The following is a 20,005-nucleotide window of genomic DNA, read 5'->3' as shown; positions in this document are numbered from 1 at the left end:
ACACAACAGCCGCAGCGACATTCGGTTCAAAATCGCCCGCCCACGTCGCAAAGTTATGACGGACCAGCCATTTCCTGTGACGTCATCAGTCCGCGCCACTGTCACCCATTTAACTTAACTTTTGCTGTGTAATCTCGAGTCGTCAAATATTTCAAACTCTCATTTAAAGTATATCAGTAACATCCCACTCTGCAGAATGGAGTATTTGATCGGGATACAGGGACCAGACTTCGTGCTCGTAGCCGCCGATAACATCGCAGCCAGCAGCATCATTCAGATGAAACATGGTATGACAGCGCTTTCTTAGCTTAGCTTCGATTAGCCATTCAACCGGCTAATTTAGCTTAGCGCACACAAACCTGCTTCGGTTTAGTCCGCACTGACGTTTTAATATATTGTCAAACAAAATTATAGTTTCGGCTTATTGTCGTTATAACAGAATGACGATTGAATGTGTTATTGCACCGAAACAGCACCCACTATTCCACGATGTAAACACGCATGCAATTGTAGCTCCCCGACGCTAGCTTAGCTAATTGGCGAATCTTTCTCATTCTCTGATACACGAGTAACGTTTGCAGTGGCTTTTCAGATTGGTTACGTTAGCTGCTCTCGAGTCTTAACGTTCATCATATTGAATGTACTACTAGCTAAAGCACTGCAGCTTTCACGGCTAAACGGACGGGCAAGTTTGCCACTAACGTTAGTGAAAGTGAAAGTCAGTTAACGTTACTTCAGTAGTTAGTAGCCAGCCATCGTTGGGAATTGTTAACAAGAGGCAAATAATCGAATCCTATTATGTGTTCTGTGTTTTCCAGACTATGACAAGATGTTCAAATTAAGTGAGAAGATATTGATGCTATGTGTTGGAGAAGCAGGAGACACGGTACAGTTTGCAGAGTACATCCAGAAGAATGTCCAGCTCTACAAGATGAGGAATGGTAAGAGCAAGTGGGCAACTACAGTAATGTGTTTCATTTCTCCACCATAAGGTCCCCCACTGTCACTCCGTGATGGGAACGATTGCTTTCATTCCATGCCAGAGTATGATTTGCCCCCTCACCTCTCTCCCGCTTGTCAGCTTTCATGTCACAAAATGTGTACCGTGCTGCTCGGGAACGGAACACTTGCAGAGTACACTTGCCTCATCAACTATGCCTTGAGCGTATCCTCGCCTGTGTGTTGTGTTGTTGATATATTCTACGTGGTTCGGTGCGGTTGGCGTTCACAATCGCAAGTGTTCCGTCCGCGGGCACGCCCAAGCGTTCCCCAGAGACCACCTTTTCAAGTGGACCCTGTCACGGTACGCTGTTCCACGCCCTGGGTACGGAACACAACGTTCACATTCCTAAAACGGACCGGACTTGGGGTCAGTTTGGGGACAAGTTTGCTCGGAAACGGAACCCCACAACCCTTACTTTCTTCCAACTAGAGCCCGGGCCAAAATGGCAGATCTTTTTTTATTTGATTTTTTTGAGTTATAGACAGCATGTTGTGTATATTTGATCCTTTTTCTTAACTCAAGTTATATCACTTAACCTCTTTGGTCCTTATAATGGTCATTGTTTACTCCTGTGATTTGATTGGATTTGATTTGAAGTGTCAGTGTGTTATAACATTTGGACTTATTATGGTTCCACTGATACCGTTTGTCTCCTCCTGCCTTTTCAGGTTACGAGCTCAGTCCAGCAGCAGCAGCAAACTTCACACGAAAGAACCTCGCAGACTACCTTCGAAGCAGGGTAACTAGTCTGACATGTACAAACTCCTAATCCATGTTTGTCTTCATCGTTTTGAGTTCAGGGGGGGAAATCCATCCTACACCACAATTTACATGTTGTTCCAACACTGTTTTATATTTCATTTTCACTTCATGAGCATGAACAAGTCTCAAGCCATGACTATGATTGAGACCCAAGCCTCATCAAGTGAAAAATCCTATAATCCCATACAGTTGTTCATGTTCATACAGATGGATTGAACTGTCTCAGATCATAGAGACATGTTTTAATAGTTGGGTAATAACAGCAATGAAGGAATCTCAAGCCAGTCCTCTTTCTCAGATTTTAACCTGCCCTTTTTATGTGGGCAGGACGTTTAAAAGCATTTTGATTAAAAGCTCTAATCAGAGTATGATATCATGGAAACTGATGGGGTTTTTTTAATATCTTGGAGGAATGTCCTGGGCCATTCCATAAACAATTGATTTAGAAGGAAATTAAAACAAGAAATTCCAGCTTGCATAACCAGAGCTCAAAAGATGCTGATACAATGGCTCCACAGTCTGGCTCCATACATGCGTGTTCAGTGCTCACTCCAACCTGCTCTATAGGTGTATGCTTCCAGAATTTCTTAACTTCTTCTTTTTTTTAAACAAGTAACCACTTTTATGAATGGAAGACTGTGCAACTCTATGTGTTATCAGTTAGAGACGTCTAAGTTCTGCCACTGATTGCATTTTGACAGAACCAGCTACATTTGTCAACTTGTTGTGAATGGTGACTATGGTGTCAATGAGGTCTCGAGGGAGGGGGGGGGGCAACACCTGCGCCTGCAACCCTCCCCCCACGCACACACACACCCCTCCCAATCATCCAGCACCCATGGGAATGGGTGGGGGTGGTTGGATAGGTGTCAAAGGTTGTCAAAATACCACATTGCCTTTCAGTACTCTGTCTTCAATACTCTGTCACATATAGAGATGCAAAGTCACCTGGCAAATTGTGTGTTTTGATGGTTCTTTTGTTTGTGTGTGTAACAATGTAAGTAATAATAATAATAACAAAGTCCCTCTGGTGGTTCCAAAAAACCTTACTGTGCACTGCAGGGCTGTACGTTAACTTGTTTTGCTCATCATAGCACTGGTGCTACAGAGGTTGATAGTTTTGTAGCACAGGCCTCACACTTGCAGCACGCGTATAAAACGTCTGCTACCGTCTCTAAAAACAAGCGAAGTAGTGAAGTTCATCTCTTAAACAGCTATGTGACTGGCAAAGGACATTCATGTTGCATACAGGGAACACAAAATCCAAGCCTTAACAAGAAATGTTTTCAGACAAAACATTTTATTTATTTGCCCATAATGGTAACCGTGTCCTGCCAGTATGAGAATAATCACGAGCACGAGGGGGAGGCGGAGCGCTCCGTGTGTTGTAACTTGTTACTGACGTGATGTTAACAATAACACCGTGTTAGCCTTTCAGTGGAGAGCAGCAAGTATAGAGAGCAGCCTCTCTGTCTGCTGCAGCCTTCTGGGGAAAGCCGTGGTTGTCCCAGACGCTGAGCGGGCCGTAGGGGTTTTGGAGGTGAAGGTTTCACCTCCAGAACCCAGACTTATCTTTTCATAGCACGTGCAGCCCTGCTGTGCCTGTGGCTTTATGAGCCTGACTGCTGTTTTGCTGCGTCATCGAGCCATAGGTAGCTTAGCATCACCATGCTAAAGATATCTTGTTGTAATCCTGAGTGAGTCAATTTAGCGCCTAACTGGGCGCTAAATGACCTGCTTGTTGCAATGCACAGACAGTGCTTAGTGGAATGATGGTGTGTGGCAGAGCTCTTTAAGCCGCTAGAGGTCTGCATGAGGGAAATCCAGTGTGCACTCGTACTCCAGGCAATACGGTAGATCCAGTGTGCGCTCGTACTCCAGGCAGTACGGTAGATACAGTGTGCACTCGTACTCCAGGCAGTACGGTAGACGTAATCCAGCTCTAGGTTGTTCCACGGTACCAGAGACCTTTTAATAGATAGAGACACCCCACTGCAGGCTCTGCCAATAATAATAAGAAATGGTACTCTTCCGGACTCCTAAATGGGTGTGGTCATCAGCTTCTTGTGATTGGCTGTCTGTCAATGGTATGAAACCTCATTGGCTGACCAGTCTCCTCAGTGGGCGTGGCAGTGGCGAAACCTCTGTGGCACAGATACAGGCACAGGGAGTTGGAAGGTCAAGTGTCTTGCTTTGATACTTATTGTCTTTGGCGGTACACTACGTTCACATACCAGGAAGTAGCTCTGTGATTCTTTTTTTTTTTTTTTTTAACTGTAGTCAAAACATGAATTAAATGTCTTTGAGCGATTGAATTCCTCTTGTTTACGAAACCGCTCTGGTGTTAACAGGTGGGGATTTTAAAGTCACCGTAGTTTCACTCTGCTCTGACCATGCATAACCCTCCGCCCAAACACCTAGAAAGAGCTAACACGTCACGTGTGTTTAAAATGACACGAGGACGCATCTTTTACATGAGTTAATCACGCAGCAGCACATAGTCTGTGTCATCGTGTGTGTGTGTGTGTGTGTGTGTGTGTGTGTGTGTGTGTGCGCGCGCGCATGTGTGCGCGTGTGCGCTTGTTGATGTAACACAACACACTCAAGACAGATGCTTCTTGTGTCCATTCTTTGTATCTCTTCAGCGCCGCGGCGAGCTAATTTGTTAAGAAGAGTGCAGCCGCTGCCTGTCACAATAGCAGAAGGGTGAAAATAATTACAAAAAACAATTAGTGTGCTCGAGAAGGGAATGTGGGACACATAGACGCGGGTGGAGGTAGGAGGAGGGCGGGGGCGGGGGGGTCCCATGGGGGCACGAGCAGGCCCAGTAGACAACACTGCTGCACAGACGGGAGTGTGAGAGAGAGCGCAGGAGTCTACACACACACACACACACACACACACACACACACACACACACACACACACACACACACATACTGTACGTACACACACACACACACACACGTACACAGAGGGACCTATAGAATCAGGATCATCTTATTCAGTCAAGGATGTGCATGTTGTTGTGGAGGATCAAATGTTTTAATATTTAGATATTCATACCTTGCCATAAGCTGTAAGCAGGCTTTAAAGACCTCTGGCCACATTTTAGATTCACAAACTGTTTTAGACAAAAAAAAAAAAAAAAAAAAACGTGGCTTTTTGTTTTTGATGCGTTTTATCCAATCATATTCAGCAAAGCAATATTTTGCATTTACCAATGGAATGCGTGCATTTTTATTTTTACCCAATGAACACAGCAAGCTACTTTCTATCACAATGTAGCACCGATTCTGTGGTGTAGCACAGCTGAAATATGGAAACGTAAGTTTACGAAAACTGAAACGGAATAGTATACCCCCGTGTGCATGGATTAGTAAACTGTGCCCTCGAATTGGTAGACCGTGCACCCAGGTTGGTAATATGTGGACTATATTGATAATGTCAACAGGGATACCACAGCCACCCACAGAGTTTCATATTATCAAATGTAATTAACTCATTGAGTGCCAGCCACTTTTGGAGAACGGACGCTCCCAGTGCCAGAGTTTCAGAGCGTTTTCAGTGATTTCTCGAGGCCCACAGAATATTGTGTGATATTACTATGTAAACACTGAACACGCACAAAGAACGATGAGACTCTATTCTATCATCTGCAAAAAAAAGTTTATTGATCCCATTTTCCGTTCTTTAGTTATGAGCCGGAGAAGATAGCTTGATTCATCCAAAAACAGCAATTTTTTTCTAGAAGCTGAGATAATTGGCCTTTTGTGAAATTAATCATTTCAAGCACATCACTGACTCTGAAGCTAATCTTTTCTAATGTAGTCACACCTCAAAAATAATTTCCTTCAATAAAACAGTTTAGGCCAGGGAATTTTGTTTGGCAGAATAATATTTTTAGCTACAACCAGCAGCGCTGGCCCCTGCGTGCGCTGCTGGTTGCAGCTTCTTGCTGGTTTTGATTTGCTGCTGGTGGGTATCGGATATTCTGGCTTGCGTTTGTCAATCCTGTCCTGCTGCCTGGGTCTGTCTGGGTGTTGCGCGCTGCTCTGCGTGCCCCCCCCCCCCCCCCCCCCCCCCCCGCCCCGCCCCGCCTCGCCTCAACTGCACACTCCTCCTCCTGTCTGTGGTGGCTCTCTGCTGAGTTTGCTGTGCGCACAGTGAAGGGTGCGGAACAGCCAGGCTTTTTTACAGCGTTCCGCGTGTGTTTGTCACCGGCAACGATGCTTCCAGTTGAGAATAATAACAACTCCACGGTGTGGATGTGCAGATGTGCTGTCGCAACCGACACGGAGCGGCTCAATTGTGGGAGCAGATTGGCTGCTGCAGGCACAGCTGCAGTAACGTGCTTCAGCATATCGATGCATACGGATGCGATGCGATTTCCGTTTCCATAACGACTTCTTCTTTGTTTTTTCCTTGCCTTTCTGTTATGTGGAGAGCACTGTCGCCACCTAAGGGTTCTGTAAAATAGGTTATAGACCTCCAATAGCTACAATAGTTGTACCAGAGATGTATCAGGGATTGATCCACGTCCCACCGTCAAAAAACGCAATTGACGACAATCGTCGTCTTTGGCACTCTACGTCAGTATTTGAATTGACGACAGCTGTCGTCATTGGCATTCAATGAGTTAACATGCTATTTCTACAAGCATGCACGACTTATTGATGGATTTCATATTGTCACCAAAACACACATCAGATCATAAATTAAGACCTACTGATGTGATTAATAATCAATGGTCAATCAGTGGTTTAGCTTCACAATCTGAGCACCCAGAGACTGGGACAGACGGCTGATATTTCCGGTGCAGAGCGGACGTCCGCACCAAGACGTTACCATGTGGCGCGGTCATTGTTTACAGTCCTATTGAAGGGCAGTTTAGAGTCCAGCGATTTACGGTCGTTGCGACCGACCATGATCACATTCCATCGTGGGTGATAACGACAAGTGTTTATACTTCCTGCGACGGGCGATATGCCATCGTTGCGATGAACGTTGCGACCATCGTCAAGACTTCATCTGGATTCAACTTTGACCCCCATCGTTGGCTCCGTTGTCATGACAACCACCATATTTCTTCTTCTCCTACCGCAATTTCTGAAGCCGCTAGTTAGCTAGCTAGTTAAATTAACAATGGCAGAAGATCACATATTTGTGTAAAACTTAATAAACACATTGATAGGTTTCCCGTGCCTTTGGGCTAACGACCGGGCAGATTATAAAGATGCTGTTAAAAAGGCAAATGCCTGGAAAGCGGACATTCTCAACACAGACGGTAAGTAACAGCTAACACATCGTTAGCAGGGATAATCACACAGCATCTTAACAAGCAGATAGTTTTGTAAATTTGTTGCAATCAAAACGGTATAAGTGACTGACTTGACTGGCAGCTTCTCTGTCTGTCCGTCCGTGTTGGCATTAATCCATGTGAAAATATCACAACACGTCCTGCCTCTGCGATGCGTTCTCCTCTCTCCTGGGTGTTTATACTTTTTGCGAGCGACAGCGTCCAAAATCAGCGTCGAGCGATTCAGGAAAGGTCGTCACGTTCAGCGATGCCCGTCGGGCTATGATAAATCGCTGGACTCTAAACTGCCCTTGACGCAAGAATGGAGTTGGAGTTGATCAATCGATACTTTTTGTAGGTGTTTTCGGTCCAAACTAACCCGACGCTGCCAGGTGGTTTGTTTTGACATAACCATCTGGGAATGAGTCGTCGGGGAAAACCGTTTCGAGGGGCAGGGACTTTCAAAAAATACCTGGCAGGTGATTGGATGAACCATCTGTCTATCACGGGCTCACTCTCGCTGGCAGGAGTCTTATTAGTTGTCAGACTGATCAACTCTGGGTACCGCTACCCAGATTCATTCAGCACAGAAATAAATGTGTCAGTTGTTTTCAAATGCATTATTCTTGTTATTGGACTAGTTTTATGCAGAAATAAGATGTAGTGTTCTGATTACCCCCCCCCCCCCCCCCAATCAGGCAGGAACATTTCAGGCTCTGATTTTTATTTTATTTAAAAAAAATTCAAAGTGTACCATTATTTTTGTGCCTCACGGTAAAGATTTTTCTTCATGAGTACAGGATTTACTAACGCAGTGTTCTCTGGAGTGCTCAGAAACTGAAGCAACAGCAGTTTCTCCTCTGCTTCCCACAACTTCCTCCAGCTATGCTATCCGTCAACCTCCAGAGTGTATGGACGTTTAATCCATTTTCACACTCATCAACCTCCAGAGTGTATGGATGTTTAATCCATTTTCACACTCATCAACCTCCAGAGTGTATGGACGTTTAATCCATTTTCACACTCATCAACCTCCAGAGTGTATGGACGTTTAATCCATTTTCACACTCATCAACCTCCAGAGTGTATGGACGTTTAATCCATTTTCACACTCATCAACCTCCAGAGTGTATGGACGTTTAATCCATTTTCACACTCATCAACAACCTCCAGAGTGTATGGATGTTTAATCCATTTTCACACTCATCAACCTCCAGAGTGTATGGACGTTTAATCCATTTTCACACTCGTCAACCTCCAGAGTGTATGGATGTTTAATCCATTTTCACACTCATCAACCTCCAGAGTGCATGGATGTTTAATCCATTTTCACACTCATCAACCTCCAGAGTGTATGGACGTTTAATCCATTTTCACACTCATCAACCTCCAGAGTGTATGGATGTTTAATCCATTTTCACACTCATCAACCTCCAGAGTGTATGGACGTTTAATCCATTTTCACACTCATCAACCTCCAGAGTGCATGGATGTTTAATCCATTTTCACACTCATCAACCTCCAGAGTGTATGGATGTTTGATCCATTTTCACACTCATCAACCTCCAGAGTGTATGGACGTTTAATCCATTTTCACACTCATCAACCTCCAGAGTGCATGGATGTTTAATCCATTTTCACACTCATCAACCTCCAGAGTGCATGGATGTTTGATCCATTTTCACACTCATCAACCTCCAGAGTGTATGGATGTTTAATCCATATTCACACTCATCAACCTCCAGAGTGTATGGATGTTTGATCCATTTTCACACTCATCAACCTCCAGAGTGTATGGACGTTTAATCCATTTTCACACTCATCAGCCTCCAGAGTGTATGGACGTTTAATCCATTTTCACACTCATCAACCTCCAGAGTGTATGGACGTTTAATCCATTTTCACACTCATCAACCTCCAGAGTGTATGGACGTTTAATCCATTTTCACACTCATCAACCTCCAGAGTGTATGGATGTTTAATCCATTTTCACACTCATCATCAACCTCCAAAGTGTATGGATGTTTAATCCATTTTCACACTCATCATCAACCTCCAAAGTGTATGGACGTTTAATCCATTTTCACACTCATCAACCTCCAGAGTGTATGGACGTTTAATCCATTTTCACACTCATCAACCTCCAGAGTGTATGGACGTTTAATCCATTTTCACACTCATCAGCCTCCAGAGTGTATGGACGTTTAATCCATTTTCACACTCATCAACCTCCAGAGTGTATGGACGTTTAATCCATTTTCACACTCATCAGCCTCCAGAGTGTATGGATGTTTGGTCCATTTTCACACTCATCAACCTCCAGAGTGTATGGACGTTTAATCCATTTTCACACTCATCAGCCTCCAGAGTGTATGGACGTTTAATCCATTTTCACACTCATCAGCCTCCAGAGTGTATGGACGTTTAATCCATTTTCACACTCATCAACCTCCAGAGTGTATGGATGTTTAATCCATTTTCACACTCATCAGCCTCCAGAGTGTATGGATGTTTAATCCATTTTCACACTCATCAACCTCCAGAGTGTATGGACGTTTAATCCATTTTCACACTCATCAACCTCCAGAGTGTATGGACGTTTAATCCATTTTCACACTCATCAACCTCCAGAGTGTATGGACGTTTAATCCATTTTCACACTCATCAACCTCCAGAGTGTATGGACGTTTGCTCCATTTTCACACTCATCAGCCTCCAGAGTGTATGGACGTTTAATCCATTTTCACACTCATCAACCTCCAGAGTGTATGGACGTTTAATCCATTTTCACACTCATCAACCTCCAGAGTGTATGGACGTTTGCTCCATTTTCACACTCATCAACCTCCAGAGTGTATGGACGTTTAATCCATTTTCACACTCATCAACCTCCAGAGTGTATGGACGTTAGACCCGGCAAAAAAAACAGGATTCGTCAAAAGATAAAGATCTGCTTTTTTCCCCACTGTCCCTAACTCATCTTGACCCTCCTCCCCCTTCCCCCCCCAAACAGTCATCGTGTGGCCACTCTGGTGCATCCAGGCCCCCGGGTTTTGAGAACCGCTGCCTGATGGATTAATCAGTGGAGATGCTGCTAATTCTGACGGCGCTATTCCTGCAGGATAAATTACAGATGAGCCCTTTAATCTGAAGGCTGTCATCCCCCAGCGGCTGCAAGACCCCCCCCCCCCCGGGAGGTGTGGTTAGCTAACTCAGTAGAGCATGTCGGCACGGGGTAAGGGAGCATACTATTCTCACACACACACAACTGTGTAGCTACGCTACGCAGCCCGACGTCCAAAAAAACAACTGGGCCCTCCACTAACCTCAGGAGGACTGCATCCACTCCGGCTTTAGAGGGGGGAGGGAGGGAGGGAGGGAGGGAGGGAGGGTGAGGGAGGGAGGGAGAATGACAAAGAGAAAATAGCGTAGAGCAACAATCACCTAAGGCCTTGACTCTGCTGCTGCATGAATCTCAGTAATGATGCACGTGAAATTCACCACAAAGGACGGAGGCACTAAAACAAGCGAGAGTCGAGCACTGCAACGTTTGAAGGCCATGGAAATCCACCCGTCTGCACCGTTCATATTTGCTTTTTTTTTTACGGCGTGAAGAAAATGTTGTACATTTTAAAGTGAAGTGCATCACTCTGGTGCACTTTTTTAGTGCCAAATTAACAAATTGGGACTATGGTGGGCCCAGGGCCACTATCGTCCACTCTAGGAGATAATTAATGCAAAACCCTAAAATATTTTTTGGTAACCGTTTATTTGGATAGTCCACCTACAGAGGGTCTACTCTACAGATTAATCTGTAACATTTCAACAGTTTATTAGTTGACATTCAACAATTGATCTGTTTGGCTTTTGACTGTAGATGTTGTTTTAACAGCTGATTATTTGTTGAGATTCAACAAACCGATTCTGTTTGCGTCCCGTTCCACACACCTGCACCTAGTGGAATATGTAGGTATCTTCATGAATTATATTACCACTCTATATAGATAATCTGTTAAATGTCTGTTAAACGGTTGAATTGTTGAATGAGAACTAATAAGCTGTTGAAATGTTACAAATACTCTGTTGGGACTATCCAAATAAAATAAAAAATTACACAATAAATAAATTATAAACAAATGCACCAATGAATCAGTGGATGGATGCTAGATTAATAGGTACACCAGTCTGACACATACAGACATGAGATGAATTGATACTTACTGCCACCAATGGCACTTAAATGTCTTTATTTATGGTAAAAGCATCTTATTTCTTATCTATATCCGTTTTCCCTGCAGTAAGCCATAGCAACTATTTCCATAGTTAAAAGTATGTCCGCCTCTAAAGTTAGACCCATTTTATCTGAGGAGTTCTATAAGGCTGCAGCGCAACAGTTAGCCTGTGTACGTGGGGGGGGGGGGGATCTACAGCTGGCCCCATATGGGTTTGTGTGCAATATTTTTTTTTTTAGCACGGGCGCACGACGGCCACAAATAATTACTAGCGCCATATTGCACGCGACTCCCCTGCTCCCGCACAGATGAACAATTAATACGGCAGATTGAGGAGAAATGCCAATAAAGAGAGCATGTCCCGGGGCAGGGTGCAGGAAGAGAGGGAGGGACGGGGGGGGGGGGGGAGGAAGGAAGGAAAGAAGATGGGAGGGACAGAGGGAGGCAGGGAGCGCTGGAACGTGGAAGCGAGGAGAGCGGAAAAGGGCTTTGGGATTGAGAGGTTTGCGGTGTTTTTTTTCCTCTTTGGCCCCCCGACTTCTTTTGTGTCGCTAACTGTCGTTAGCTGTTTGCCACCGATTCCGATCGCAGTGACCCCCCCCCCCCCCCGGAAGATGCGACACCTTTTTGACTGTTGTGTAGCTGAAGCCGGGTGTGAGTTCAGGTGGCCGGGTTAACAAGCTGCCACCCGGGTGCCCGTAGAGCTGACATCAAGGAGAGGTTATTTTGATGCCAAGACTGTATTATTATTGTTACATTGTAACCAGTGAGGCAGGTGTGTGGTGGGTTGGGGGGAGGGGGAGGGAGGGAGGGAGGGGGGCACAGGGACGCCACTGGGGCGTTCTCAGGCACACCGAGGAATTACAGGTAAGGCCCTTAAGTCGTAACCCCCACCACAACACACACACACACACACACACACACACACTTTCTCACACACACACACACACACCAAGATGTGCATCCTGAGATTCACGCCCATTATGCACCCTCAGAAACATTTGTCTTTCTCACGTGTAGAGAAACACACAAGCATTGTTAACACACACACACACACACACACACACACACACAAGCATTGTTAACACACACACACACACACACACACACACACAAGCATTGTTAACACACACACACACTCCACACTTCTCCACAGGGAGCATAACAGTCAACATGGCCCTCGTGGCACACACACACACACACACACACACACACACACAGCGCTAACACAAGTCACAAAAATAAGCAGGGCGACTGAGAGACAAATTGAAAGCAGAGGGGCAGGTGTTCAGATCGTGCCGGGGTGTCGCACGGATCTCGTCTGCCTCGTAAATCTTCGCACGGCAGACGGAGAATATAGCAACAATCGTGAAATGAAAATACCACACTTGTTATACTTCCACCTGAAATTTAGGGCATCACTTGTCTTTTGGAAATCTGAAAGGGGAAACATTGTCTCACATTATTAAAGGGCTTTTCTGTACAGTGAGTGTTTTGGAGGAAGAGAGGGAGAAGAAGAGGCTCCGAGCGTAAAAGATGTAATTTAAAAAGGGGGGGGGGAGAGACGCGCGCGCAAGAGAGAACGACTTCAGAAGTTTTTAATGAGCCCTGGCGCTACTCCAGGGCACGGGGTGAGGGGTGGGGGGGGGGGGCGAGGGAGGGGAGGGGGCGGGCGATGGAGGGGAGGGGAGGGTGTGACGGAGGGAGCAACAGGGGTGCTGACTCCCAGCAGCTGTCACACGCTGCCAGTGACACCCCCACACCCGCCCCTCCTCTGTCCTGTCACACCCCCCTTCACCTTTTCTCTGCGCTGGCTCACCCCCTCCCCCCCTGCTCTGTCACTCCCCTCCTCCTCCTCCTCTCTCTGTCACACGGTCACACCGTGCTGTTTATGCTGCGTTATGGGTATTGTTTAAACAAAAATGTCACTCCATGTTTTTGCTAAATTGGAAAAATCTCAATTGATCATTTAGAAGCAGCTTATTGGGGAATAAGTCGAGAGAGAAATTGTCTCGGTAACTTTTCAACTAGACTCACAAGTCGGTCTCTAATGGGGCCGTTCCTTTAAAACTGGGAAATGGGAATGTGACGGTTCAAAGGTCATGAGCGCCGACGGTGACGTCGCCAAGTGCTCGGATTTTCGGAGGAGACGCTGCAGCCCCGCCCTCAAAAATCCAAGATGGCTGCTCCGCACAACAACAGCAGTTAAAATCGTAGTAAATACTGTTTATTAGCACTTCTGTCTTGTTTGAGACTAATTAAATCAGCTGTACACACTACAGCACTGTCTAACTTCTATCTGTGTGGACATGTTGCTGCAGTGTTTGTATGCGCAAAATACAGCGGAACGCCTTGTTATATCACCTGTTATCGCTAACGATGGCTAGCCTGGCTAGAGCTAACCCTGGCTGGTTTCCCGGCTGTTTTTAAAGGAACGTCGACAACTCGGGTGTGACGTCACTCAACCGTGAAATCCTTCGCTCCCAGTTTTAAAGGAACGGCCCATAAACACTTGGCACAACAATTAGTAAAAAAAAAACCACAAAACCTGCATTGCAGAACCAATCCAAATTGTTTAGGTGGCCCAACATATTGGTGTGGTGACATGCAGCAGGTGACATGCAGCAGGTGACATGCTGCAGGTGACATGCAGCAGGTGACATGCAGCAGGTGACATGCAGCAGGTGACATGCTGCAGGTGACATGCTGCAGGTGACATGCAGCAGGTGTGTACTTGTAAACACGCTCATACCCGCAACGTGCATTGTAGGATGGATCAGACGCAGTGGCAAGAAAACTCCTTCAAACGTTGTTGTTTGTTGCGGAATCAAATCTTAAGGTTGCTCGGGACATCCATTTTCAGTGTTTCAAAAAGCTATCTGTGTGTGTGCATTGTATCAAAATGTCCCAAAGAGACAAGAGAGGACAAATATCTTTCTCTGGGCGGAGCGCTGCCCCCTGCTGTTTAGGAGACACCTTTTGAATTTTGATTTGTCCGTTTCTGTGTGAGGAGAAGTGTCCCATGAAGCAGGATTTTCTTTGGGCAAATAGTGCAAGTCTGTGCGGTCTCAATTAGAGATGGGAGGGGATGCTGTCCTTTGCTGCAGCCTCACTTTGAGCTGATTTGGGCTCCTAAAACAGGTGTATTTTTTCCCCCATTAAAATAAACAAGTCTAGTTTTAAAAACACTGCTTGGCATGCATCACTTCTTGGACCACAAATACATTTCTTAATCTGTGGTGGTTCTGAGCCAAAAATCGGTCGCGCAGGCCGTTTTCTGGCGGCCGAGCGAATGTTCTCCTTGTGACTGTCCCGGGGGGTGAGACTGCGTTTAATCCGTGTGGGTGCCAGGCTAACAGTGGTAAGAACCCCCTGTAGGGGATTTGCATATAATAATATTACGGTATATTATTATATGCCTCTAATATACCTCTCTCTCTCCTCTCTCTCTCCCTCTTCTATCTCCAGACTCCATATCATGTGAACCTGTTGCTGGCCGGCTACGATGAGGCGGACGGCCCAGGTCTCTACTACATGGACTACCTGTCCGCCCTGGCCAAGGCCCCCTTTGCTGCCCACGGCTACGGAGCCTTCCTCACCCTCTCCATCCTGGACCGCTACTACAAGCCAGGTGGGTTCAGAGCCGAGGAACCTCTCGTAAAAGTCTCTGATGCTTTTTTTTACCTGCACCTCGGAGAATGACTGGGAAGAGGAGAGAACGAATAGAAAGGCTATGATGTGAGTCTGTAGAGGGTGGCGCCTTAGGAAGGTGTCTTGGCCAAAAGTGTGTGAGCAACTCAACCACAACTAGCTTAGCAGTGAGCTAATCTTGTTATTATTTTGTCACGTAGCATCATATTCTTTACCACCACACGGCCACATCCCTTTAATGCAGGGGTTTGGCTTGTGACCCCACTTTGACGTCACAAAAATCTAGGGACCCCAGACATTCAAATTCCAGTACATCGGTAATATCATCAGTGACCCCTTCAGTGATGTCACTGAAAATCTCAGAATTCTGACTTTTTTTCCTCCGAATTCTGACTCTCTTTTTCCCCCAGATTTCTGAGATTAAACTCAGAATTCTAACTGTATTCTCAGAATCCTGACTTAAAGTGATAATCGCAAAGATTTTCATGTAAATAAATGTCTGTTAAGTCACTATCTATCTGATAGTAACTTAACACTGGTGATTGAGCCTATGGCCCATTGATAGAAGCCTTTGCATTTTCAGTATTGCAGCATTTATGAACTTGGTGTCTGTGGTGACCCAGGCTTTCTTCCGGGCTCTGCTAGCATTACGGGTGGCTACTATGGCCGAACAAACTGACATCCAAACAGCAACACTGTTTGGGTGTCACCTGCAATTACCAGTAATTGCCATAGGTGTTGTGTCACCCAAGAGAACAAAACTGAAATCGTATAGATTATCACTTTAAACTCAGAATAAATAAATAAATGGATAAATAAAAATCACAAGTGGCCCTAATCCTCTTTGGTAGTTTTAAATTGTGTGGTGTTAAAAAAATAAAAAAAATCACCCGACGGTCCCCATTTAAATTCCAGGTGTTTGGAACCACTGGTTGAATGTCTCAGTTAATGAAAGTTTTCCTGCCCCCCCCCTCTCCCCTTATTTTAATTTGAATAAAATGTATGTTTCTGTCATTCCTTTCCCTCCCATTTGAACATTCTTATTTTCTCCCCTGTTTGTTCTGTTCTAGATCTGAGCCGGGATGAAGCAGTGGATCTGTTGAAGAAATGCGTTGAGGAAGTGAGTTCAATTACCTTTATTCATGCTTCTCCTTTTGTCTTATTTCATTTGGTTTGTTAATAAAGTATTGTGTTTTTCAGCTTTGTAAACATATATATATATATATATATATATATATATATATATATATATATATATATATATGGGTAGATAGATAGATAGATATAATGTAGTAGTTTAGTGTTTGTTTTCTAACCTCTTTCTATTTGTCTTTCTGGTATTCTTGTTTTGCATTCTTTCTTTCTGCCTTGATCTGACCCTGTTTCTTTCTTCTTTTCTGTCTTGCTCTGTCTCTTTTTCTCCGTCCTCCAGCTGAACAGGCGCTTCATCCTGAACCTCCCGTCCTTCACTGTCCGTTTGATTGACAAGGAGGGCATCCATGACCTGGAGAAGCTTACCGTCGGCGCCAAGTGACCGCGCACTGCGGCGCTACCAACCCTCACTCACGCCCCCTCCTTGATTTATTTTGTACCAATGACCTTCTTGTTCTTTCTGTTCCAATAAAAAGTGACACGCTGTTGAGATACACGCTCGTTGTCCCTGTGGTGCTTCCTCATTGCTCTCTAGTCCAGGGGTTCCCCAAACTTTTCCATGCCAAGGCCCCCCAAATAGCATTAGCCTTAGGCCGCGGCCCCCCTATTGCCTAGATGTCTTTAAAAACCCATTGACAATACTATTGAAAAATGTCAAAAATCTGGTCCATGCAACCTCAGAATAATATTTCCTTACTTTAATGTAATAACCTAATAATTACATTTGTATCTCAAATATTTTCTTTTCCATTATAAACATTATTTCAGAGTCAGGCTACTGCATTACCCACACCAGGGGGAAATGATAATGAATGTGATGACGACTGGCAGGCAATTAGACAGATGGGCATGGCAAAACAATTTTTATGTGGAAGGAAAGGATTCAATTATATTTGTTAATACTACACTAAATATAATTATAAAATATAATACTAATATATTCTTTATTATACTGTAGTATTAACAAATATAACTTCCTTCCCCATAAAGATTTATTTATTTATTTTTTAGCATTTCCATTAGTTTGATGAGGCCCCACTTTGAAAACCACTGGTCTAGTCTTACTCAGCTGTACAGTATGGAAAGAACAGCCTTCTGGCTGTGTACCTGGTGTACTCTGTGTGCTGTGAGAGAGACTGTGTGTGTGTGTTTGCTAGTACACATGTATTTTAACATGCAGGCACATCGGGTGTTATGTGAGAAGAAGCAGGTTCCGTTCAAGTTCAACTTTATTGTCATATGTATAAATAAATACAATGAATTAAACACATAGTGGTTTCCTCAGAATGCAATTTGATCTCACTAATTTTGGTCAATTTGCATATTGGTTTGAGACTATTTCACTATATCACATTGTGTTGTGATCGTGTGTCTTAAGCAATCCACAACTGTGATTTGCTCATTTGAGCTCAACCTAATCTATATGTGAAATTGTTTGACATGAAGGCCCCCAAGGGTCAAAAGGTCACCGCTCTTCAGGGCTTCACCATCAGGATGTAACAAAAGCTCAATGTGAATCTCTTTGGTGCTGAAATACGAATGATGGCCTCCACCCAGGAGCTGATCCAGCCTGGAAGGCCTGCGCACTACCAATGAGTCTAACCCTAAGCCTCTACAGAAGACGAGCTGTTTGTGAAAAGACACAAATAGATTCAGAGTTTTCTTCCATCAGATTTGACCTCACAGTAGGTCTGATTAGGTTGTGCCTAAATATAGCCCAGTTAATTAGCTGGTAGCAACAAGAACAACATGTATTCTTTTTCTGTTGCGCTTCAAGCAGGAGGAGCTGCTTACTCTCCTATAGCTAATATAGCTGGAAGAGAAACCTGGGCCAGAATGGTAACATGGCAGCCATACAGGGATGCAAACCAATCACCTTTAGGTGACAGTCACCTTTTTCATCCTAAAATAGGAGGATTTCTGAGTGGGTCTGTCACCTTTTTCACGATGACTTTGCACCCCTGCATATACTTAGGTGTGTGAGAAAGAGAGAGCAAGAGTCTGTCTGCATGTGTCAGTGCAAGAGTGTGTTTCTGTCCGCGTACAAGTGTGAAATAGTCTATATGCCTCTGTTTATGAATGAGAGAGTGTCTATGCCTATGAGTATGAATGAGAGAGAGTGTGTGTGTGGCTCCATCAGCATTCCATAAACTTTAAACAATCCCTCTCCAACACACCGGAATCTGACGGGAGGAGCAGCATATGTTTGCCTGGAGGCACGGAGAGATGGAGAGCAGCCCCACTGAGTGTCGGAGAGAGAGAGAGAGGGGTTAGGTTACAGAGAGAGAGAGAGGTTAGGTTACAGAGAGAGAGGGAGATGGGGGAATTGACAAAGGGGGGTAATGAGATGGGAGGAGACAAAGGGCAGAAGACAGCGAGGAGGCAGGTACTGGAGAAAGGAGTGACATACTATAGTATCAATCTTATCCCTGTTAAATACTGTAAGGCAGTGGTTCTCAAATCCGGGGACCCCCAGGGGTCTTTCAGGGGGTCACCAAACACTTTTTGGTCGTGGGTTTCATACACTTTCTGTAATAAAACATCTAAAAGCAAAGATCGTATCGGATAGGGGACCCTGGGACAAAATCGTAACAAATCTTAAACACAACCGACTTTGATAATGTATACCTGATTTATATATTATATATATGTATATATGTGTGTGTGTGTGTGTGTATTAACTGCTAAATACCGCAATTTGTGCAATATGACATAATATGTATATAATATACAATAATATTATTATTGTTATATATAAGGAAATAGTATGTACCAGACATTTCATTTCATTCTAATGGTACTTGAGAATGACTGTTGGAGAAGGCACATATTTTGTGACAATTTGCTGTACATAGGCTATACGTAACTTCTATTTTACTCTATTTTATTGTTTATGGTACATTCCTACACCTCTTATAATTTTGATGTTTATATTTTTTCATGCCTGAGTGAGAGCAACTGTAGCATGACTCAATTTCCCCTCGGCGATCAATAAAGTTATTCTGATTTCTGGTCTAATTTGTGTCCGTTTAGGGGTCGTCCTCGTGTGTGGAGTGGAGGTGAGAGTTGGCAGGTAAAGAGAAGCAGTGTAACAGATGGGCTGAGGAGGAGCGGAGGTGTTGGGTGTATGTATCTGGGGGGCGCGCGCCACTCTCCCTGCTCTCCCAGGTACACTGTTCAGGGCTGCAGCTGTGAACAGGCCCTGAGTTTTGAGTGGCCCCTTGGGGTGCGCCCACTCGCAACAGTCACTTTTGTGTTAAGTGTGATTTGTCTGTGTGAGACCAGGAAGTGAGCTGCAGAGTGGCATAATGAGCAGGGGGGGAGCTGTTGTTCTTCAAGGCCTGCCGACGTGTCCTTGAGCAAGGCACTGAATGAAGCACTGAACAGCTGCAGGATTCTGCCGGTTTTTCACCTCAAATTCCCCGTTGAGCCGAAAAGAGACTTTTCCAGGGATTGATCAAGTAAAAAAATATATACTGTATATATACAAGAGACTGGATTTGATGTGAGCAATCAGTGAGGGGAAAGGTACACACATTCTTTAAGTAGAAGTACAGTTACTTATGTAAATAAATAAAAAGTAGAATTACTGATTCAACTTGTTTACTCAAGTAAAAGTTAAAAAAAAAAATACAGGCTCTGAAATGTAATCCCATATAACAGTAAAAAAGTATTTCTACCGTCTGTTTCTGTGCAAAGTTAACTGAACCTCAAGCACACACACAGACAATGAGGAGTAGAAAGTACAGATATTTGTGTTAAAATGTAGGGAGTAAAAGTAAAAAGCTGTCAGAAAAATAAATACTCAGTAAAGTACAGATACCTGACCACCCTACTTAAGTACAGTAAATTATTTGTACTTAGTTACTTCCCATCTCTGGTGAGCATTTACAACAGCAGCAGGCT

At 44.4% G+C, this 20,005-nt stretch overlaps 1 protein-coding gene across 1 annotated transcript; it reads left to right on the top strand.

Annotated features, from left to right (window-relative positions):
• The first annotated feature begins 99 nt into the window (after window positions 1–99).
• Window positions 100–16,595, top strand: psmb2 (proteasome 20S subunit beta 2). The gene is made up of 6 exons (XM_083646421.1): window positions 100–287; window positions 819–941; window positions 1,672–1,742; window positions 14,765–14,927; window positions 16,018–16,067; window positions 16,380–16,595. The coding sequence occupies exons 1-6, from the start codon at window positions 197–199 to the stop codon at window positions 16,479–16,481; spliced, it is 600 nt and encodes a 199-aa protein (XP_083502547.1). The 5' UTR covers window positions 100–196; the 3' UTR covers window positions 16,482–16,595.
• Window positions 16,596–20,005: the final 3,410 nt, after the last annotated feature.

The sequence above is a fragment of the Poromitra crassiceps genome (assembly GCF_964638095.1).
Source record: "Poromitra crassiceps genome assembly, chromosome: 11".
Lineage (NCBI taxonomy): Eukaryota > Metazoa > Chordata > Actinopteri > Beryciformes > Melamphaidae > Poromitra > Poromitra crassiceps.
This window is presented reverse-complemented; position numbering and strand designations above follow the sequence as displayed.